This window comes from Micromesistius poutassou, assembly GCF_964030765.1.
Source record: "Micromesistius poutassou genome assembly, chromosome: 16".
Lineage (NCBI taxonomy): Eukaryota > Metazoa > Chordata > Actinopteri > Gadiformes > Gadidae > Micromesistius > Micromesistius poutassou.
The window spans coordinates 5954667-5978694 of NC_140286.1; the positions used below are offsets into that span (position 1 = coordinate 5954667).

The 24028-nt window shown below is 42.9% G+C and overlaps 1 protein-coding gene across 1 annotated transcript; it reads right to left on the minus strand.

The window, feature by feature from the left end:
* Positions 1 to 5323: 5323 nt before the first annotated feature.
* On the minus strand, positions 5324 to 23335 carry LOC311360425 (junctophilin-1-like). Its single transcript, XM_084480503.1, has 7 exons — positions 22683 to 23335; positions 15901 to 16660; positions 11287 to 11405; positions 9354 to 9626; positions 8006 to 8475; positions 7565 to 7661; positions 5324 to 6390 (listed from the first exon to the last, which is right to left on the minus strand). Exons 1-6 carry the CDS (start codon positions 23059 to 23061, stop codon positions 7581 to 7583), a joined length of 2082 nt encoding a protein of 693 aa, XP_084336629.1. The 5' UTR covers positions 23062 to 23335; the 3' UTR covers positions 5324 to 6390; positions 7565 to 7580.
* Between the last annotated feature and the right edge of the window lie 693 nt (positions 23336 to 24028).

Sequence of the window (24028 nt, forward strand, 5' to 3'; positions counted from 1 at the left end):
AAACCAGGCTCTTTTTGGTCATCGCGTTACAACACTTCAGGTCAATTCCATGCAAAGTTCACGTTTACAGGTATCTATGGCCTTGACTCAGGCTGATCCGGTTTCCAGTGTGAATGTAAACACACTGTGGAGTCACACTGAGTCAGCCAACATTATGTGTCTTATTATTATTAGTAGGCCTAGTATTATATTTTAAATATGAAGATGAATCAAATGTTTTTTTCATAGTTTATTTTTAAACTCTCTGACTCTTCCATTGTATGTTTTTGTACGTCTAACATATGTATTTATATATATATATATATATATATTTTTTTTTTTTAACTTAAATTGACATTACCAAACAAAACTGCTTGTGAATTCCTCTTTTCTATTCAATGACAACAGAAAAGAGCACTATACATTGTTACTAAATAATAATTCTAATACACAATCTGTGAATAAATACAATGTAGCCTATGCATACCTGTGCCGGGTGTGCCCAATATGGATATGTGCCCAACACATGCTGGAAATACATTAATTAATTTCCTAGAGAATTAAACTGGTTAACTTCTGCATTCTATCAGTTACAGTAGTTTAATCTGTCAAAATAAAAGAAATACAACATTGAACAAATGTTGTTCATACACACCAAGGTAAATGTGTGTGGCCCTGTATGTTCCTCGGCCCGACTCAATGTTGTGTGCTGCAAGTGGTAGTCTCCAGGCAGCGCTAGCAGCTGTTGGTCATTGGCACTATATTTGGTCGCAGGATAGCTGAAGCCCTCGTGGATACCCCAGCCAACTTTCACGCTTCACAGTAAGAGCGCCCCTCATGCGATATTACGCCTGTCTCTGGTGGGCAGATCAACTAAACCTGCTGTTTCCTTTTTTCTTGACCGAGGGATCACTGACACATAATTATCTAGAAGGTTCATGGGTGGTGTCTTATATGTAGGGTGTGGTGATTGTTGTAAATTGGTCAGTGTTGAAATTAATACTCTGTCACAGTATTTCAATATAAAAAAAAACAATAAGTCAAATGTCAAACAAAAAACCTGATGAACCAGTGAAACGTGATGCAGACACTTAACAATTTAGACAAAGAAATAAAATGTAAACCAACTTTTATTGATCTTTACATAACCTTAACACCAAAATAACAACCGAGAAAACTAACAAAGTTAACAGCCATTGCAATCTAAACATGAAGAGAACTAGGACATAAGAAAAAAAAAAACTTTTTGCAAGTGTTTTATTAGCAACAGTCAATGGACATTACTTAGCGGTGTCTTCAAATATAGATTTGCTTTTTACATAGATTTTTTTGTGAAAAAAATTGTATTTTCAAAAGTTATTGATAGTGCTTTGTGAAAAGAACCCATGTATCTGTACACAACGTACAAAACCATACAAATATTTTACAGAGAAAATTATTTTCTCAATATATGACAAAACTAGAACCCCCATTTGTGACAAAAATATAGTTGGCACATAATTGGTATTACCCATAGAAAATAGCTGTATTTATCTTAATGTACATTCAGAGCGAATGAATATAAAGGCGACAGATATTTGCGATTCATTCTAGGACCGCTCCTTCAGACTAAAATACAAAACAAAACTTAAAATAGCTTCTCCCTTACTTCTCTCCAGTTCCTTTCCCATCACACATCTCACCCTCCCTCGAGTCATTTAAGATCAGAGGTGGCAGGAGATGTCCTACTGCATGTTGTGTTGCCAAGCTACTGTATATATATAGGGAGGTCATCTAATTCAAAGTCAACTGTGAAACATATCTTTCTCTCATGATGGTGGATGTATTTTAGGACCATTACAAACAAAACTGAAAAACCCTGGAGTTTTACCAACAGTACCCCAAATACTTTCAAGTAGAATAAGTGGTGACATTCGTCAAAAAAGCTGTATATATGGGAAATAGTGTATAATAATACAATGATTGTTTCACAAAAATAATATAATTTCAAGACGTATTCTTCAAATTACATTTCTTTACATTTATTTTTACATCTTTTTTTGTTTGTTTAACTGAATAAATCAGTCCAACTTATCCCTTCAATAATTATCAATAAAACTACAATATTTCTCCTAATGAAATTGACATCTGCACAAATATATTGATTTTCATATCATATCCTCGTTTGGTTTAACAAGTGTCAGTTAAAGTCAGTACTATCAATCTACCGAAATAAATTAAATTATTTGTATAAATAAATAAATTAGTAAATAAATTAAATACTGATTTTTTTTCTGTTTTGTAGTTGGCTCATTTGCTTGTTTCTTTAATATTGTTCATAATGCTCCAAGGGCCACCCAACACCTTTTTTTTGTACCAGCCTTTGAAGCGTAGTCCTTGAAATTTAAAATGAGTGAAATTTGGAATTAAATAAATCATCAGAATTTCAAGAATTTCCAAATATCTCATCACTACAATCATTAACATTTCAGCATGGTACCTTACTAGTCATTGGAGACATACCTTTAATTAACTCTAACTCTAAACTCAAGGGCTGCCAAATGTTTTGCTCTGAACTCTCTAAATTATAAATTGCATTGTCGATTTGAAAAGTTCCCCAGTCAGCCTAATGAAGAAATTGCACACCACTGCAGGTGATGGAATGAAAACGATGTCTCTCAAAATTATTTTTGTTGAGGTTGAACCCTAACCCTCAACCTTGCATTCAGCACATTTTAAAGAACCAGGCCAGAATAATTAATTTTCCCATATCTCCAATGAAACAGCCAGAAGTGAGTTTTTCTCCACGCAAACCTCACAGATTTCTCATGACCTACACTTCCATTTTTATCCAAATAAATTGTCATAAAGACAACTTCTGCAAAAGTCATCATTGTTATGTAGATGAGATCATCATTGTTTTCCTTCAACAGCAAAATAAAGCATATATCAGCCCATTGTGTTCAAAATAGTTCACAATTGTAATCAGAAAAACACTTTTGTAGTTTCATCTGGGATTTGGGTCAAAAAATTGAATCAATCAAAAAACATACAAAAAGGACAATGACATTTTTCAATGTAGTCCATTTCAATGACATTCAATGACATTATAAATATTCAGACTCAATCTACTACTATACAACTCCTAATTTAGCAATTTATAATACCAGCCTAACCTGCTTAACAATTGGGGGTAATCATAATACATGAATGATAAACATTTGCTAAATTCAGCAATTGGGGTAAAAAACACATTTAAGACAAGGCCCTCATCTGAAGTAAACTATAATATTGATTAAGTTCTTTACACATTCTATTTAAACTGCCATTCAAACACCAGCAAGCCCTAGTCAATAACTGTACAAAAGCTATTTTAGAACCAAAATGATGTTCCAACCATAAAACATTAAATGTGAATATTAAATCTTGAGCATAAGTAACAGCATTAAACATATACATCACAACCCCTTAAATTGTAAAGCATCACTGAAATGTGCATGTACATTGGTTTCAACTTGTTATCAAAAATGCATAACCCAAAGCCAACCAATATTTAGAATGACACTAATACAGGTTGACCAATAGAGAAAAAGGAGGTTTAAAACCTTTTTTATCATATGCATTTGTGTTGTCAGTCTTTAAAAAAAATGTTTTCTACATATTTGATTCATATCAGAAATCGGAAATACTTGACATTTTGGACACAATATGAATTATATAAACTTTGTGTATTATGCTCTCATTTGGCTTGGGGGTACTTCAATTGAAGTTTAAAACATTTTCAGCAAACTTGTTTTCCTTCAAAGGATCTGAACCCAGAACATGCATTTCCATGAAATAACATTGTGTTAACCAATATCAATAACAGAAATGATGAAACCTTTGAGTCACCAAATTAGGATTATTTGTTTTACTGCTAAAATGGCAATAACTATATTTCACTTTTTAAAGTCCATACAGCTGTATAGATCCAAACTACAAAATGCACGGACAAATCATACTTATTGTTGAGGTTGAATTGGTAAGTTTGTTTTGCCCAACCATTCACTTTAACTTCACAAATCCTAAAACAACATGACATCAGCAAACCCATGCACAAAACATGTCAGAAATATGGGGTTCAAATGTACATAATTTATGACTGCATTTCTATAGCTAAAAACGACATATCTGTTTTCTTTAGGTTGAAATTTATATTTATGAACATATGAACATTTTACAACCAAAGTGAAGTCTTCTGTTCTCCAAATTAAAATGCCTTAATGTTTTACCTGTTCAGTAAATCCGAGATGAAAGAACCATACTTTTCATCATATCAAAATGATGGATTAGGTATTTAATAACCTTAATGTTATACCATGTAAGCCAAGTACCACTTGAAAACAACGATATCTATATGTAGAGAAATTAAATGATGTAAAAGTATGTACTGCAATATACCTTAGTAGGTGTGCATAGGTCTTGGCAGTAGCTTTGCTGTGCAATTCATGTGAGATAGTGTTTAGTGGATCAGCATAATTCTATCAGTGTTTTTTATCAACATTACAACACAAATGAATCAAACTTAAACAGCGCTGTCTAAGATCACCCTGACAGCCTGAACAGAAATGGCCACGGGAAGTCTGATAATTGTCTTATTTTCCAAATTGAAAATACTCTCCTGTTAGTGACTGAACCTGACCCCAATAGCACCACATTAAATAAACACTAAATACTCATGAATCTTTTCCTTTCTACATTATATGGGCTATTTCTTTTAGATCTATATATATTATCCCTTGGTGAATTGCATACTGTATCATGTTAGGGTTTGTATCAAAAATAGTATGATTTCTTTGTATCACGTTGCATCGTGTAACTTTACCTTACATGCGGGCATACGAGAGTAAAGTTTAAAACGTAACCGCACAGTTTTCTCACTGTGTTCACATCCGTACTGAGTTGTATCAGTGCAGGTGAGTAATGACTCAAAGAGTGGCCGAGAACATTACATTCACTGAGAAGAGAAGTCGGTTCCAAAAATCCCTCAATCAAAAATGAGTTATCGTACAAATATATATATCAAATACAAACATTTGAACATTTACCGATCTCTTGTGGCTGTGGGGGAGACGTTACCAAATGCTTGGTAGAGTTGCTAATGTAGCCCAAAGTGGGATAAAAGACATGTGGACGAGCAGACTGGTGAATTACAGAGGCACTCCCGCTGGGCATAGTAACAGACCTGATCTCAGTCCTCAGACGTCAAGACTTGAATTCCTTTCCAGGCAGTACACTCCTAACCCCCCCCCCCCCCCCCCCCCCAAACCCCTAGCTCCCCTCCCTGACCCCCCACCCCATTCCACCCCTCACCCCCCACGCCTATTTTGGCCCTCCTCATCGGGGAACACGTCAGTTTGTAAAATAGTAAGGCAGCTGTTGGCGTCCGTCAGCTGAAAGTGCATCTCCGAACATTCTGCCCTCGCTCACACACACACACACACACACACACACACACACACACACAGACTCATGTACACACACACACACACACACACACACACACACAGACTCATGTACACCCACCCACACATACAGACTCATGTACACACACCCACACACACACATGTAAACACACACAGACGTATGTACAACTACACACACACACACACACACACGGATTTGCACACACACATACACACAGGCATGTACACAGACAAAGACACAGACAAAGACACACACACACACATACACCACACCACACACACACACACACACACACACACACACACCCTTCCTTCTTTGCTTTCCTTGTAACCCTGACAGAGTATCCATCATCGTAGGCATTTGGAGAGGCAGTGCTCTTTAGCGGGCGCTGCTTGGATCAGCATGTTTATGTTACCTTTCTCTTAATGGCTATCCTTGCCCCAAGCCCTCACCGCCACTTCTTCTCAACCCACTCTTGCATCTCGGCTTCAGCTTTCACAGCACCCTTAAAGAGGTGTCACAGATCAGCGCCAGTCCAACCGGGACGACCCAAGGCACCAAAGTTAGACAGTCGGCCAGTCAGTCAGAAAGACAGACGGACAGACAGACAGACAGACAATGCATCTGGCCCAAATCTCTCCATACTACTTCCATGGCTTCTCTTTCTCTCTCTTTCTCTCTCTCTCTCCTTCTTACTCTCTCTCTCTCTCCTTCTTACTCTCTCTCTCTCTCTCTCTCTCTCTCTCTCTCTCTCGTGCTAGTCGGCCCTCTTAGATATTTTCCCTCGAACAAACTTCTTCCTTCCTCCCTTGTTGGTCGTTCCAGTCCCAGTCTTCCTCGGTTGACGTTGCAGGTGTTTGCCGTTCTCTTCTGGCGCCGTGTGTTTCTGTTATGTCCTCACCGGCTGGGGCGAGGGAAAGGAGGAGTTGGGTGGCAGGCCGAGGGTGACTCGTTCTGAGGAGCCCGCTGTGGGGGCCAAGACAGCGAGGGTTAGCCGTGGAGAGAAAGACCTCATGACCATCAGTGCATTGTTCACCGCAACGATTGTTCAGGTCGACTCCCAGGATGAAATGAGTAAAGGCCCCCAATGTGCTATTGACGAAACCCACACGCCGCGAATCGGGTCGCTGAACGGACAGCTTATCGCCTATCGCCGTGACATTGTACCGTGTCGGAACGGCTGTGATCCACAGTGGTTTCGGCCCAGCCTACGTGATGACCCCGATTCCCCAGATTAAAATCGGGGCCTTGACATCTGACATCCGTGACCTTTACAATGGCAATGTTTTGCTTGAGCTGAAGGTTGAAAACATTCCAGGCTGTAACCTGGAGGTCTGCGGTTACCGAGCACCTTCTGTGTACGGTGCACGGACCCCCCAGTATTGGGGGGGTCGAAGTAATATGGTACCACTTACTATTTTTAGGAGGTTTTTTGGGAGGCTTTGTCGAAAAACAAAATACTGCTCACTTAACGGCCGTAGATAGATTGACAGCTAACTAACATTAGTACATGCTACACGTGAACCGCCTAAGATGGCAGATGGCAATTTGATTGGTTCGCTATCTCGGGATATTGGGCAATATCCCATGATTGGGATATTGCGCGTGACGGTTGTCTCGTCACGCTAATAAAAACTAATAAAAACAAATAAATCCCGGCAAAAAGTGTTATCTTGTTTATTTTTGGAGTGTTCACGTGTAATATATACTAAAACAATTATTCACCTCAGGCTTCACCACATACTTCACCTTCGGCGAATAATTGTTAAGTTTATATCTATTTCCAAATGTATTTTAACTTCATAATCATTTGTTTTGCAGATAACATCGCTCATTATATCCCTCATACACAACAAAGGTACTAAAAAAGTATTACAAAGTTGCCGTGGGCTGTAATCATGGCGCCAACACGCCCCCCTCTTTCCAAGAACTCTCAGCCCAAAACAACATTTTTTTTAATCCATAGTGTTCGAATTCCCACAGAAACAGTGGGTTCACTGGCTCTTTAAACTGTAATGGTATTATTAGGTACTCATATCGGTACTCAGTATCAGCAAGTACCCAAATCGAAGTACTTGCACTTGGCCTTTGAAAAAGTGGAATCGGTGCATCCCTATCTATGTTTTGTAGTTTGACCCACCTGAAATCAGACTTGGTCAGGTGAGGAAATGGACGAAAATTATGGCAAGACCAACATTTATCAGCATGACAAGAGCCACCAAGATTGAATTTGGGCCCTGCAGAGAAGACAAGAGAATACACAATCAGCACAAGAAGAAAAAAAACAACACAATCAATGCACCGTAATGCACAGTAACAATATTAATTATTAACAAAAATTTACCTCAACTTTACCTCAACACGCTTTTCCAACCACCAGCACTTCTAACTTACATTATTAACCTAACTTAATCGTGTGAATGATTGTGGTCTTATAACATCATGTAACATCTTATAACATCATGTTATAGACCACAATCTTTCACACGGAGATCATAGACCACAATCATTCATCTACCAGATATGTTATTAACACGTCAGATAGCGGTCGACTGTGTGTTTCCGCGGGTCGCCCACTCACCGACTCCTCCTCTATTATCTCCGTGCTCATATCCAGACTGGCCTTTTTGGTTTCCGCGAGGCTCTTTGGTTTGTGTGAATCCTGCTTCTTCAGTCGAGGTGGCTCTGGAGCTTTGGGTGTGATCTCTTTACTGACCGGCGGGACCACGGCAGACGCCGGTGGGGCCAGGGCTGGGGCCAGGGCTAGCACGGGGGCCTCGCTGGGGGGCCGGTTCTGCTTGGTGAGTGGGGACAGGTGGGCCAGGCTGGAGGGGTGGAAGTTGTCCTCCAGGTCCAACTGAGTGTCGTCGGGCGGGGGCAGCTTGACGTCGGCCTTGACGTGGTAGCCGTGGAAGTGGGAGTGGATCTGGCCGTTGCTGCCATGGTTACTGGTGACGGTGGGGGCGGGGGCAGGGGCGGGTCTGGCGGGAGGAAGGACTTCTTTCTGCCTCACTTCCTGCGAGGCGGCCGGGGGATTTGACGTTGCCTTGACTACACATTCGCCAAGGGAGAGAATGAAACAGAATAGGACGTGTGACAACATGTTGTACAATAAGTGAACAATGGCAAGGACAATGCTGCTTTTAAACCACAAGCAAAAAAACAAACAAGAACGGACGAGAAATACATGAGCGAGGCTAGCCTGTATGCCTAATACATTATTTATCATTTGACAGCACACGATGACAGGAAGTACCCCATCCAAAGCAAAGATTTCACAAAGGCCATTCAGAAAAGGAGCCATCAAAACCTAAAAAGCCATTCGCAAACTCAAAGGACTCTATGCCCCCCCCCCCATCTCCTCCTCCTGCTGTTCCAAACTATTGTCCAACCCATCCTTCTCTACTGCTCCACTTGTTTCTTTAACATGGTCACAAACCTCCCTCAAACTCCCTCCCACTACAAATAACACTGCTGCCAAGTTAATAAAGGTCTCCCCACCACTCAGAGCCCAGCTGGAAGGCCATCACAAGCACTGCAAATACGACAGCACACCCCCAATAATTCATCGCCTCACTGTCCTGCTGTCTGGGCGCAGATACGGGACCCTGAGGTGCAGCAGGGCTTGCTTCCCCTGGCACTATTGTGTTCTGCTTTGTTACATTAGATGTACTGTACCTGTCCGGGAGTGTTGCATGGTGTCGTATGTATGCTGTATTGTTACTGTATTGTCAACAGTTACTGTCTTGTTATCACTGTGCGATAATGAGCGTAAAGTGTATGTATAAAGTGCACCCCCTCCCGGGGACAAAAGCAAACTAACTTCAGTGAACAGTTCATCTACCCGGCGGGAGATGTCCCATGGTTTGAGAGAGGCATGGACCGCACCCCTCCCCCCGCCAACCCCCCCCTCCTGTTGCCATGCTCACCTGCAGGTATGCTGCCCGCTGCGGGGGCATTGCTCTCTTTAGCAGCGCTCTTTACCAGGGTGGGGGCAGGGGTGGTGGTGGTGGTGATTAAGTTCTTGGTGGGGGTGGGGGGTGATGGAGCAGGGCTGGCACAGGGGCTTGCGGTGGGAGATGGGTCGGGGGTGGTGCCCTTCCGGTAGAAGTGGGGGGAGGAGGACTTCTCCTTCTTTTCCTCCACAGGGACCTCCGTCACTTCCAGGGGTTCGTTGTACTTCATGCGGATGTAGTCGGGGCCTGTGGTGGAGATGATAATAATGATGATAATAATAATTGTGACATTTTACGCAACAGTGTGATTGTTACTCGTAATAAGCAATGTGACATCCTGTAACTGAATGTTCTTAATATGTTATAATGGAAGATCCTAACCCTAACCCTAATCTCTGACCCAGCCGATCGACTATGCTATAGCAGAACTTCTGGGGGGAGACGGCACAGAGTCTGGGCCATAAACCAGAAAATGAAAGGATCTTTAGATTACTAATCTAAATCAGCTTCCGCAAAAGACTCAAAACTCACCTGTTCAGAGTTCACCTAGACTCCATAGCCATCCAGTCCCTCCCGCCCACTTTTGTCTGTTGTACATCCTGGCACTTAATGAACGCACTTAATGCACGTTGTATTCATTCATTGTACTTAATTGTGTAGCATGTACTTAATTGTGTAGCATCTGCAGTAGCTATCACTGCTATATACGGGGAATGGGTTAGCCTGGTGATTGTCAGTACTTGCACTTGGTTCTATGAACATTTTCACTGTACCGACAGCGATATATTGTTTCACTTCTTATGACAAATGTACTTATTGTAAGTCGCTTTGGATAAAAGCATATGCTAAATGTGAATGTAAATCAATTCAAACAAAATTGCAGGGCGGAAATGCAGATTATTCCACACACATCTTCTGCAGTTTAACTAAACTAACCACTAGTTTGTGTCTGTTGTGTCTGTCTTGTGTCTTTTTTCCACAGACAGAAATCCGCAAAGGCCAAGGCTGTGTAGATGTTACTGCACTAAAGTCCCGCACTGTAAATATAAATATATATATTTATGTATTATCCTTGAAAATATTTCGAATGGATATTCGCACTGGGGTGAATGGACTTAAAAGTCTCCCAGTCAGGTAACATGAATGCACTGGATTTCCCCTGCGATGCTCATTGTTACTCGACACATCTATATATAGTTTGCGGTAGTCATTTGAAGCTGACATTGACTTAAGTTAAGTGTGATTAAACCCGATCCAAATTCCTCATATCATCTTCAGGCTGCCTGACGGTTTTGGCCTGGGCAGTAACTCAAGCCGTTACCTGCTCTCTGACGGCCTGCGAGCTTAGTATGTCTGCATTAGCCTCCCAGCTATCACACATAGAGAAGCATACGTTGTGTGGGATCGCATTGAAAAGCACGACCGTTGAACCGTCTGCAAGGGTAAGGGACGATAGCCCCAAACGCAACCCAACACAATGTTTCCACGGTGGTCGCTGGAGCCATGTCCCCAGCCACCACCATGGAACCCCTTTCAGAGAAAAGTGATCTCAGGTCGATCAAGTGTCCACACAGACACCCGGGCCTCTAGCTCTATAACAGGACGGCCCAAATTGGGAAACGGGTTCCAGATTTGTAACGACATAAGGGTTGGCCTTTCAAAGTGTTACTACGCATTAAGTTTATTGTAAGGACACACAGCTTCAAATAAATGCATCATGAGGAATTATGTGTAGTTTTGGCATTGTAAACACACGTATGCCATTACTTACCACAGTCAAAATTAGGATTTGATTTATTAACACTGTGAACACACAGTGAACCGAGTGACATGCATTGAATACCACTATTACACCTTCCTCAGGAGTTGGCCTCAGAGGAACCTGCTGCAGGTGTGAGCCTCATACCTGGCTGATGGAAGCTCGGGGAGAGTTCTCTGGCCACCGCTCTGGCGATGTCCGAGTCCTGACCGGCCGACTGGCCAGCGTGGTCGGCGTTCTCCCCCTTGGCCCGGGCGTGAGCGGTCCTGAGGAAGACGCACACACAAAGGAAAAAACATGTTGATTCTGAATCCATCCACTGCTGTGTCTTGACCCACTTCTGTGTAGAGACTATAGCTGTGGACTCTTTGCAATGAGGAAGCCCGCCAGGAACTCATTCAAACACATCCAAAACAGAAGAGACGGCTCTGTTCTTTGGGACACAATTGTATGCATGCGTTTTGTTTGTTAATGTGGTTCTCCAAATCAGTGATTGCACAGCCTGTGTATGTTTAATGTTGTTGCTAGTAGTTCACGCACTTATCTCCCTTGTTCTTATTTCACAAGAACATCCATTTAGAATCAATCAGGGACAACAACTATAAACAGCCTTCGTGTTAATGGGCATCAACAACAAGGACTGAAGATTGGTAGGGACCATGATAACTCATATTCATCACCTTCAATGTTAACATTGTTTGAGGTCATTATAATCTCATCATGGGCAGACTACTGATTTATTGGTCGATTTAGTTGGATTTTGCAATATCATCAACACACACGACACGCACACGCACACACACATATGACACACACACACACACACTCACGCACACTTTTCCTGCCAAGAAACTATGGAGGCCTATTTCGTCCACCCACCGCTTTTGTCCTTCCTCTTTTAAGCCTTCAAATGCAAGACTCTTTCGCAGGCTTACCTAGTGAACGGAATGATGACAATAGATAGATCATCTCTTATGATCTCAAAGTTATCTAAGAACAAGACCTTTAAGAAATACAAAGCTTTTCATGCTGCATCAGGTGTGCGCCTCTGCCAAGCCAGAAACATGGACATAGAATTAGCCTACAATAAAAACACACTGACACCTTTCTGATATGCGGCTTTGGGCCTCAGCGGCTTTGGGCCTCAGCAGCTTTGGGCCCCGGCACCCCCCAAAAACTAAACATCATCACAGACATGACATTTCTAACGACCAACACGTTATCATCATAGGTATAATACTTGCAAACGCAACAATCTAAAAAAGCCCATCCTTTGGTGACACGATGTGATAGAGCCGCTCTGTAGAGCAGGCTGGTGCTGAGCGGGTCATGTCAGAACGGAGGCAGGGCTAGACCTTTAAGATGGCCCCTTGGCCCTGATCCCCACATTTCACACATTGGGCCCTATCTTGCGCCCGGCGCAATTGACTTTCTACACCAACGCATGTGTCGTTGCTACTTTGCACCCGGCGCAAAGCTGATTTTCCCCCGCAGCAACCAGGCGCCACTACACTTGCGCCTGGAGAGGCGGTTCGGCGAAAAGCAGGGGCGTGTTCCGGCGCAAATGATACTTGGTGCTATTTTAGTGATCTAAAAAATGCGCCAATGCAATTGCGCCACTGACCGAAAAATACCTGGTCTATAGCGGATAGCGCAGTTGTTGTTGCTATTTTTAACGTGCCTATGGCAGGTCGGAACTACAACATAGCCTACGCTTACACACACGTCTATACACAGCACAAACATGCAAACTATTAACCTGATTTAAATATTATGATGTCAAAGATTATTCATACGTGTGAAACTGCATAGAAATAGCGTGTGGATTCTGAAAAAAAAAATTCAATAGGGCTGCATGAATGAACATGAATGAAGTATAGTAGGCTATGGCATGCGTTAATATAATAATAATAATAATAATAATAATAACAATAATACATTCGAGCAAAGTATATTCCAGGCTTCCGAAACAAAATCTAATTTTAGGGTAAATGGTTGGTTAAATGATTTGGGAAAGAACAGCTGATACAGCGGTAAGTTGTACTTTTAAATCAATGCATCTGCAAACACCGTACAGCAAACACATGTTCTTGACACAGACATCGTGTAGGCCTACAAGTCCATTACTTTTAGGATTGATGAGTATTTGATCGTGAGAAAACATTGTTTTACCGCGAGTGAGTGTTTAAAAGAATGAATGAATGCGGGTGATGCTTGGTGCGCGTGTGTGTGCGCACCCATCTGTTTAAACACACGCAAACTAAACACGTAACACATAATACAGTCCATGGCGATGTATATTAACGGGGGGACACATGCATATTATGAACACAAGTCGATAACGATAATCTATACAAAACTGGTAACAAACGATGTTTGTTAATTAAATAGACCCACAGTTGCGGCCATCGAGGACCGCGTCCGCATATCATATATGTTTTAAGTTGTCTTTACCGCAATTTACATGACGAATCGGTGTTTCTGAAGTTGGAGAAGAAAACACTATTCCATGTGTGAATTATGCCTATTATTTGGCCATAAACTGAGCCATTTGAAGTTTGAAATTCATGTGGTCATGCGTCTGTCTCAGCGGAGACTGCAAACGCGCTGTCAAAATATCAACTCGCCAAGTCAAATGCGCTGGGTCTTAAAGGGGATGGCAGGTGGAACTCTCATTGGTTTATTGCACGTTACGCCCAAAACACACCTACAGGTTTCAGCCCAACCCATTTTAGATTTGCTCCGGGCGCAAAGCTAATTTATCTCGCCGTCATAATAGCAACAGCGCCGTAGAACCGCCCACTAAGTAGTACTAAGTACTTTGACTTTGCGCCTTGACGTCTGCGTTTTAGACCGTCTAACTAGGGCCCATTGTCCACAACAAGAGCAACAAGGGCCATTGGTTAATGGCCCTTGGTCAACTTCGGCCAAGTTAATCCACTCTAACCAATGACGACACTGACTCCTGCTAAGGAACAAACTAATAACCGCTACCATTTGGCAAGGAGAGGTCCAGCAGGGGTCAAACAGGTGTAAACCATGACAGCCCTCGCCCCCCCCCCCCCCCCCAAGGACCCCCTCCTGACGTGGCCCCTGGCCTGAAAGGGGTGGAAAGTAACTCATTCTGCCAAGGGGGGGGGGGGGGGTCGCCAGGCTCAGGTGTCCGATGGCGGTCCTACGTCAATGGGCCGCGTCAGATGTTGTGGTTGGTGTGGTCTTTCAGATGTGATGATGACATCCATAGACAACACCTTGGCCCAGGGTCCCCATGGGTTGCGGGAACAGAGCTTCAACCAAATATTGACGGCATGGCAACCATGGAAGCACTGACAGAACCCTCTACGATTGGCTGTGGTGCTAATCAGAGACGGGTGTGTCTGTGTGTGTGCGTGTGCGTGTGTGTGTGTGTGCGTGTGTGTGTGTTGGGGGGAGGGGCCGGGGGGGTAGTCCAGTAACAAACATCAAGGAGATGTGGGACCAGGTGTATTGTGGGAGAATCTGTGGTAAGGTGGCTTCATGTTGTGCACACCGGACAGACTGAACAGGCAGAGAGTGGAGGAGACAGTTGGCAGTTGGCTCCTCACAACACTGAGGCGTGAAGCAGAAGGGTGTGATGGACTCAAGGTGGCAAGAGGCTGAGGCGGAGCGACGGCGGATGGGATCTGAGCGAGTCTACTGTTCCAAGCAAAGGTTAACAGAAAGGAGGCGGGCAGGATAGACTCATTGGCACATAAAGGGGTTTCAGAGGCAAAGTGCTGTAATGACACATCGAGCCTATTGAAGAAAACGGCCCACCTTGTCCCCGTTACTAGGACACCGTGTACTCTACTTGTTAAACATTAGGTACAGTGTTTGATATCAAAAATAGCATTGGCATAGGAGCTCTGGTTTATTAATTATTCAGGGAGATTTAAGGACACAATGGGAGGGCTGAACAATGTCATGTGATCAGAAGTCTGTACTTGGTCCTTGCAACATCTATCATTCTACATGATGCTACGACTAATGACTATCATACTATCAAGATTACTTCATCAGCTTCAACCACCAGATAAAACATTAATATGCATGTTATTAGAACCAGGTTATTGTGGTGTCATACCCAGAATCTACCACTGCCATATCATTGTAGGCCCATTCATTCTTATTGAAAAGCGTATGCTTGCTGGCCCTGCATGTATCCATACGGATATATGCTATCAAAGACCTTCCTTGAAGCAACAATTAGAAACATTACTACAGCTGTGTTTTTGAGGCAATTGTATCTGTATTGAGTCTGGAGGTTGAAAGTCTGGAGTTCATCAAGGAGATGTAAAACTCTTAAATCTACGATGAAGTGATAACCCCTACCCCAATCAAGACTGGGGAATGTGGCATTTATTATGATGTGATCAAAGTGATTGTGGTCTAGTCCTAAGAGCTCAACTTATGTTTATAAGGGACGAAACTTTCATTATTAATAGAGCTTAGGTCATTCAATTGGGTCACTCCAATGCTGGGACATGGTGAGGCGTGCGTTGTGCATTCACAGTGTAGCTGAACTTTGTCACATAGGTTAGTGCAGCTGTCTAGCACAGCGGCACATCATCATCGTCCAACAAAATCAATCTTCTGTTGCACAATGTACAAACCTGTTGGTGTAAACGCAGCGTTAGTGAGAGTGGAGGAGAACTGAAAACAGAGTGAGCATCTGCACGGCTGCCTGCAAAGGGGTCAACCAATCAATATCAACACTCTTTAACACAAGTTTTTTTTTTTTACCTGGACGTGGCAATCTCCACTTTCGTCCGGGCGATGGCGGCCGCTCGGATGGCGCCCTCCACCGCCCGGTCCACCTTCTGTTTGGTCTTGGCGTTCTTCATGGGGATCAACTGCTTCCGTATGCCGCGCGCCAGCACATTGTTCTTGTACTTGCCCTCCTCCTTGGTGCCCTCAGGGAAGATGGTGCAGCCGTAGCCGTGCCTCTTGTTGTTCAGCCACTCGCCCTCGTACTTCATGCCGTTGGAGCGCTCCGACACGCCGAAGCCGTTGCGCTTGTCGTTCTTCCACTCGCCCATGTACGACTCGGTGGTGGTGGCGTCCACGTTGTCCTCCAGCGGCAGGTAGTCGTCGCCGGCGTCGCCGTCCCCGAAGCTGATGGTGGAGTTGGCGTCGCTGGAGCTGATGCGGCTCATGGTGGTCTCGCTGCGCGCCGAGCTGCGCTTGCTGGAGATGGATGAGCGCGAGTCCGACTTGCGCAGCCGCTGGAGGCTGCCGAAGATGGAGCCGCGGCGGAAGAGGCCCTTCTTGCGGTCGCCGCCCTCGCCGTCAGAGTGGAAGTTGAGGACGAAGCCGCCACGCGTGCCGGTGGGGCCGTCGGACGCGCTGTCGAGCAGCACCGTGCCGTTGCTCTGCTGGCTGCGCAGGGACGCCAGCGAGGTGCGCAGCGGCGAACGGATGACGGTGGCCATGCCGTAGGGCACGCTCTGCCGCACGCCGTAGCCGTGGCGCATCCCGCCCGTCCACTGGCCCTGGTAGGTCCCTGCGGGGAGGAAGGAGCGGCCCAGAGCATGTGATGAAGACCCCGTTCAGTTACGCACACGGAGATGAAGTGCGCTTAAATCATGACAACGTCTAATAAATCATTTGTATGTAAACATTTAATCGGTTTGGGTTCAGTCAAACTCTTGATGTGTACATCTTTTTAAATTTTTTTATATCAGCTGTTGGGAGTTAAATCATAATAATATAGCCGTTTGAAAAAAACAATTGATTTTGGTAAATCAATTTGATACAAAAATACAGTTTGACTGGTTTCACTCGATCGCTACTGAGAGGGAATTCCTAGAATTGTAGAATAGGCCCTTTGGACACTGACTAACCAACCACATCCCCCAACTCTAAAAATGTATGTGTTTAATCTGAACACTTACTCCAATAAGCACTGCATGGGTGCAGCCGTGGCATGCCACACGACAGTAGTGACCGATGACTACACTTAATTAATCCGCAGAGCACATTCACTATAATAATCGAAAACAAACAACAATAATGAATCGTAGCACGGGACATACAATGTTTGATAAATTAATACGTTATCAATGTTTTGATGTTTAACTTGCTTCTGACACGGGTTACACAGGCAAACAGAAGCGCTCGCATATGCAACAAGTTCAAAGGGCTTACCCTCATGTCAGTTGAATGACAGCTCACTATACAGTGTTGGGCGTGCATTAACTTTGAAACTGTATTTGGTTTTTAGATGGCGAACATACATGAAGGATGCCTGGGTCATTATTTACGTGAACAACTCTATGAAGACCTCTGTGCGTGTCTGACCAAAGAGCTAACATTAAACAGGAAGGGATCGAATGTGTTCTTTTCTGATATGGGCATTACAATAAAAGAACTGGCATCGCAATTATAATAACAAAATCAAACTAGGCAATACCAATGGTGTTGAGCTGAAATAACAGGGCGTTCTGTGGCCCGGTACTGGACAGAACAGGTGGCTGCTTGTGGCACCGTGTTATGGCCCTAACAGCATCAGCCTGTAGCTAGAATATGCTATTTTAAAAGATGGAAGTAACTCGAGACACTGGGAAGTCTGCCTGTAGGCCAAACATAACTCCAGCAGCCATCTTGCTATGTGAAATAAGCCTCCAGCCCGACTGAAGAGATGGAACCTGGATTAACCATTAGAATATGGTTCATGGTAAAGAGAAGGGGAAATTATTACTATTCTTTTTCAATAAAAAAAAGTGAAACAGCGATTACACTCAAATTATTCACTTGTTTAAATTCAGTTGTTTGGAATTGTTTGGAACACAAATAAAGCATGAAGGGCAGTGACTGCTCATATAATAGGTTGTTTTAATTATGTAACGCGTGCATGTCAAGAGCCAAAACCTTAAAGCCTTACGATTGGACTTTTCTGCCACCCAAAGCACAGACCACCAACATGGAGGCTATATTTAGGTGTACCTCCAGGGCTCTGGCTTTCATGAAATACACTTCTGCATAGCGGTCCATAACCATGTATATGGAGTTGTACACTTTGTTTACTTGTGCTCAAAGGATACAAACATGATGCACTTATTTTCTCCTTACCTACTCCTTAGATATTAAGAATCCTCTGGCTGATAGTCACAACATTTGTATTTTATATCTTATATCAGGTGGAAAAGAATTTAAATTTCCCCCTTGTAATCAAATCCTCCTGACTGGGAGACAAGCCCAGAGCTGCTTTGGTGATATAGAGGGTGAGATGGGCTTTAATAATGATTGATTCTCATTTGGAACAGCACAAAGTACCTCATTAGACCACATTAGTGTGATGTTCATTGTTTGTCAAATGTTTGCTTTTAATTGCAAAAATGCAACATACCGCCGTATGTTGCATTTGCATGACTATGTTATGAGGTTGATTCTGGCACACTGCACATCTATCAGGAGAAATAATAAAAAATCTAAAAATAATCAAAGATTGAATAACTCTTAATTCTATTTTCTTTCATTCATCCAATGAGAGCACATTATGTTAGAAGACATGAATGTGTTAAGACCCTCTGCATACGTTGGATCATATATAGATCATCTCCAAAAGTGCTGGCATCCAGCAGTAGTGTTGGCATCCAAATGCCATCCAAGACAGACATTCTGTGGATTTATCAGGCGGATTGGAAAAGATATGGAAAATATGAATTATCAATAGATGAATCCCAACTAAATAAATAGTTAGTTATAGCTTTCCTTTAATTTAAACTCTCCTCCCTCATTAATATTGGACTAGACTTATAAGCAACTTATCCTGCTTATCCCTGATGAGCTCGAACATGAGTAGCATATTCTTAACCTGCTTACCTACAAGCTCTGCATGATAAGCTTCTTCTTAACCCTCTCTACTTAAACCAGTAGAAAGGATGGTTTAACCCTCTCTACTTAAACCATACCAAAAGTTAAACTTCTCTGGCAGCTTCTATCTCTGAAATAGTCTGTCCCACGTAAACAGGGAGGAGTACTCTTGATAACTTTGATTATTAAACTTAAAACCTCATACTTTCCTCTCTGGGCAGACCCAAGCCACGCCTCCTGAAATTGCTCCCTTGTAAACTACATCCTTGCAGAAGGGACAATAGTTGGGACTTCCTTTAGGTGCATTTGATCATCAAATCGTATTACACTGTTATTGCACCTGCCTGTCTTATTAGACCATAGCAATGCATCTTTAGTGACCAACACTTGAGCACTTTTGCAATGCAATTTAAACAAACACATTCAAGTCTAATCACGATTATCACATATGCAGCGGTGCATAGATTCATCACACTGTTGGTGATTCAGACCACATTCTACATTTGTTATCAACTTTGCGTGATCAATTTTTCACCTTCGTCAAGCCAGACTGAACTGTGCTTCATTTATTCAACGTACATCTAAATATCTTGATGTTATAATAGATATTTTAGTGAATAGTGTCAATCCAACTTTTCAATGGACATGGTACGTCAAATGGGTGCTGACCAAGTTTATCAAACAATGACAGCAAACTGGTGCTTGTGTATCTGTAAAAGACTCCTAATGTTTGTTTACTCCTGGCTAGCTTACCAAATGAGAAAGATCCTTTAAATCGAGGTGTACTAGTCAAAATGCAATGTCCAATCCTTTATTCACAGGCTCTCACAGGATTCCCTGGCAACCAGCCCCATCCTGCTACATGGTTGACTGTCTTACCATGCTACTCTCTGTGTGTAATTCATCGTATATATGAATTACACAATTCAAGTATAACAAAACACAAGACAATTCCGCTCCCATCAGGGCCAATTGTTACCTGTTTCCGAGGTTATACAATACAAAAAACTGCAACCCCTGTACTACCTGTTGGGTTACTTTTATTTGGAGAAGCTCATCACAAACGTCCTACTTCCTCTCTAAGTTGATCAACAGGGGGGATGTGATACTCGAGTGAGATTGGCACACAGACCAGTTGTCGTGTCCTGACTGGGTCTGGACACAATCCAGATTTACTGTGCCTTAATACAATTAACCCGGTGTAAATATTCCTGGTGCCCAACTATGTGGCTGTTCAACTGGTGGTGACTCTTCTTTTGCAGAATTAACACAAACAGATAGTTTAGAATTACTTAAAAACAATCGCGAGTGTGTTCCATGTAAATAGGTTAGTAATAACAATATATTTGATCACCTAATGCTGACGATTTGGCTGTTCTTTAAACTTCTGAACAAAGCTTTTCATGTGTTAAAGCTGCTGTGGGTACGATTTGGGAGTTGCGAAGAAAGAGCAGAAGGAGAATTTGAAAATAAGTAAGCTGAAAAAACCCTGCTCTGTGCTCTTCCCTACATCTCCTTGCCATTGCGAGGGAGAAAGCCAACCATTCAGAAGTGTCATAAACCTGTGGGTGCGTGAGATCAACAGGAAAGATGGATTCTCCGGACCATGGATCACGGAAGAGAGACCCTTATTTGTCGCAAATTAGCCGGGAGCAATCTAAATTCTAAATAGTCTTGTACAGAGGATTCTACAGTCAGCAAAAACAGATATTCTCACAGCACCTTACACTCACATATAGCTGGAAGAAGGCTATGGCATTCCTAAGAAGTTACACTGAATTATAGCATTTCAATCTCACCCCCAGCCCCTTTAAGCAATAGCATTTGCTAGTGACACTTGGCTTAGCCTGAAAAGGCAGCGTGGGCTGAGGTTTAAGACACCATCCCCACGAGAGGTCAACAGGGTTACGATTAAATAGGACTGTCACAGGGAACATGGACGCTTGCCTGCGACTGGCCTGTATACTTGCCCTGTTGCCACAATGACCCTGATAAATCTGGCAGAAAGGACGATGGCTAGAAGGATGATTATACAAATGCTTGGATGGATGTATGGATGGGTAACTAGACAAATCCTGTTCGCCAAGCAGAAACAATGTGGATGATTGTGTGCGCAAAAGAGCGCTATATTTTTGAGGTTAAATAAATGTGTTGGAATTTACTTGCTAATGGTTTGATAGCATGGTTGCCTGATAGAAAATGTTACACTCATCACAAACATAGAAAGACGGACTAGAGAGCTAAAGACTTAGAGAAGGTCAACGAAGGAGACCAAAATAGACAGATTCAAAGGGAGGGGGGTACAGAACGATAAAGATAGGAAGTAGATACATTTAGAGTAGCCTAGTAGAGATGGCATCCAAGACTCACTGAGTATACTAAAGTAAAAAAAGGAAATAAGAAGATTCATTGAAATTCAATATACTGTTCACTGTAACAACACACACTATTGTGATTTAATAGGGTTAAGAAGAATTAACAGTTAATCTGAAACATTCATAAAATGAGTATACATTCTAATCTACCTACCATATTTTTCAATTAAGTAAACCTTCATTTGAATACAACCTTATACAAGTTGCCAGTGCCAGAGCATCATATTTTAGTTTATCCATATATTTTGAGAGATGATAACTAAGTCAATACATTTTCAATCAAACTGAGCCTTAATATAAAGGTGCTTTGGACTAATATTTCCATCCACTATTGCTAATGCTGTTTAGAGCAGATGGTGGCTTTATGCTGTTATATGAACATCCAAAACGTTTTAACATACACCAGTAAACGATTCAGTGTGTTGTTTAAGCAAGCAACGAACTGCCTACGTGTTGCATAAAATGATACGATAATAATGCATTATAGGCCTAATGCCTATTAGTTAATTTTCTTTGTAGTGGGACCTTCAGTTATTGTTTAAAAGTTCGATTTTTTCGCCACTGTAGATAGGCCTACAGTGAAAAATATTGCCAAGCCTTGTTCCTTGTTGGCAAGTGTAGATAAGAACAACATTCCCTAAAGTGATTATGGCCAAAGGTAAGTGGATGAGGAAACGTTGACATATAATATAATATGTCAACGTTTCCTCATCCACATTTAAGAGTAACATATTTGCTAGATCTCCAATTGACTTCCCTCCTGCTGGTTTAATATATACCATGCATATTGGGAACATGGTTTGCATGCTATAAAACACTTGAGTGAATTAACCTGATATTTTTATTTAGAGAATACTCGGCCTACTTCACAAAGATGTTGCTGAGCCATCGTTTCCACAATAGGCATATTGCAGTGGTATAGTCGGTGGATTGATGTTATAGGGCAGGTTCAGCATAACAACCCTTTCCCTAGTCGCTTTAGAACAGCTCTGCCCATTAGGCCCTGATATTAAATCAAGTAGGAGGTCCATAATAATAGACGGTTGCAGTGCACTAATATTGCACTGTTTGTGACCATCAAACGTGAAATCCCACTGAAAACGTATCAATCAAGAGTTCAGAGACACTTGTTGTCATTTATACATACTATGTTTTTGCCCTATTATGGTTTATAATAATAATAATAATAATAATAATAATAATAATAATAATAATAACGAATACTATAACTTTATTTGATGCCATAAATATATGCCTCTCAGAGACAATCACAGGCCTCATCTGCCTACATGCCACACACATAAAGTCAACTGTTGCTGAGAGACACCGCCTCACCTCCATCCCCGTACGTTTCGACGCCGTATCCGTCCTGTAAACCATTGTTCCACGTCCCCTCGTACCTGGCCGGCGTGTTTAAACTCTGCCTCACGCCGTAGCGACCCTTCAGTCCATGAGTCCATTCCCCCCGGTAAATCCACCTCCCCTTCGTCTCCACGCCGAGTCCATGGCGCTTCCCCTGCGCCCAGTATCCGTGGTAGACGTTGCCGCTGGGCCAGGTGTACACGCCGACTATCTCGAACCCGTTGGACCATGATCCCGCGTACTCGCCCTGACCCTTGGGTCCCGTGCAGATACCGTGTCCGTGGGCTTTGCCGTCCTCCCAACCGCCGCAATATGTACCGCCATCGTCAAAATCAAACCGGCCGCCCGTCATTCAGGAAAGCAAAGGGTGGGGGAATTATAAAAATCGCGGCAGTTCCTGGTGGCGTGTTGGTAAGGCCAGTGTGAACGGGGTTGTTTTTTTAGGGGGGCCGAATTGTGGAGGTTAAGCGCGGCAAGTGGGTGCCCGGATTCGCTAGCGAAGGCGGTGGTGATTTGAGGGGATACACCGGGAGAAATGATGATCGCCGAGCGCCTCGGTTGGCTGCTTGCTCTGGTTGTTAGGTAAAGCAGGACGTGGGAGGGAGAGGGCGGCCTCCACTGCTGCCAGGGTGGCGTTACTTGTGAGTGTTTTATGACTCCCGCTCCCCTAGTCGTTGTTTTTCAGTCCGTCTCTTTCGCTGTTCTCTCGTGTGAGCCGTTATAGGGTAGTGACGGTGTTATTGATAGCAGCATTAGAAGTATTATCAACCAAAAACGCGCATGATGTGAGGTTCGTTTTTGCATCAAACAAAGATGCTGTGCTTTTTCTTTTGCTAAACGTTTGCCAGCTAGGGAAATGTAGTTGAGTTAATAGGCCTACTTAAAACACGCACGCACGCACGCACGCACACACACACACACACACACACACACACACACACACACACACACACACACACACACACACACACACACACACACACACACACACACACACACACACACACACACACACACACACACACACACACAATCCAACGTGTGATATAGCAGAGATCAAGTGATCAGATGAAGCTAAACTTGTAGAAGGATACCACCATGTGGACAAAAGTGTATATTTACAGGATGTGAATAAATGTGGAGCAGCAGCACAGGGATGCTTCTGCTCACTGCTTTGCTGAGGTCTTCAGTGACGATGTAGTGGAAGAGGAACACAATGTCCGCTGACAAGATCAGGCATGCAAACTAGTCACCTTTCGGCGAAATTCTAATTAATTAATCGCCTTTATTATTATCAAAACGACGCTAGGTGTGGAGTG

What these genes read in the sequence shown, in the direction of transcription:
- LOC311360425 (XM_084480503.1), bottom strand. Translation starts at nt 23,061, where the DNA reads ATGACGGGCGGCCGGTTTGATTTTGACGATGGCGGTACATATTGCGGC. An exon ending in GTGGAGATTGCCACGTCCAG is followed by an intron (nt 11,406 to 15,900) that starts GTAAAAAAAAAA and finishes CGTCTTCCTCAG; the next exon opens with GACCGCTCACGCCCGGGCCA. An exon ending in AGCGGGCAGCATACCTGCAG is followed by an intron (nt 8,476 to 9,353) that starts GTGAGCATGGCA and finishes GCGAATGTGTAG; the next exon opens with TCAAGGCAACGTCAAATCCC.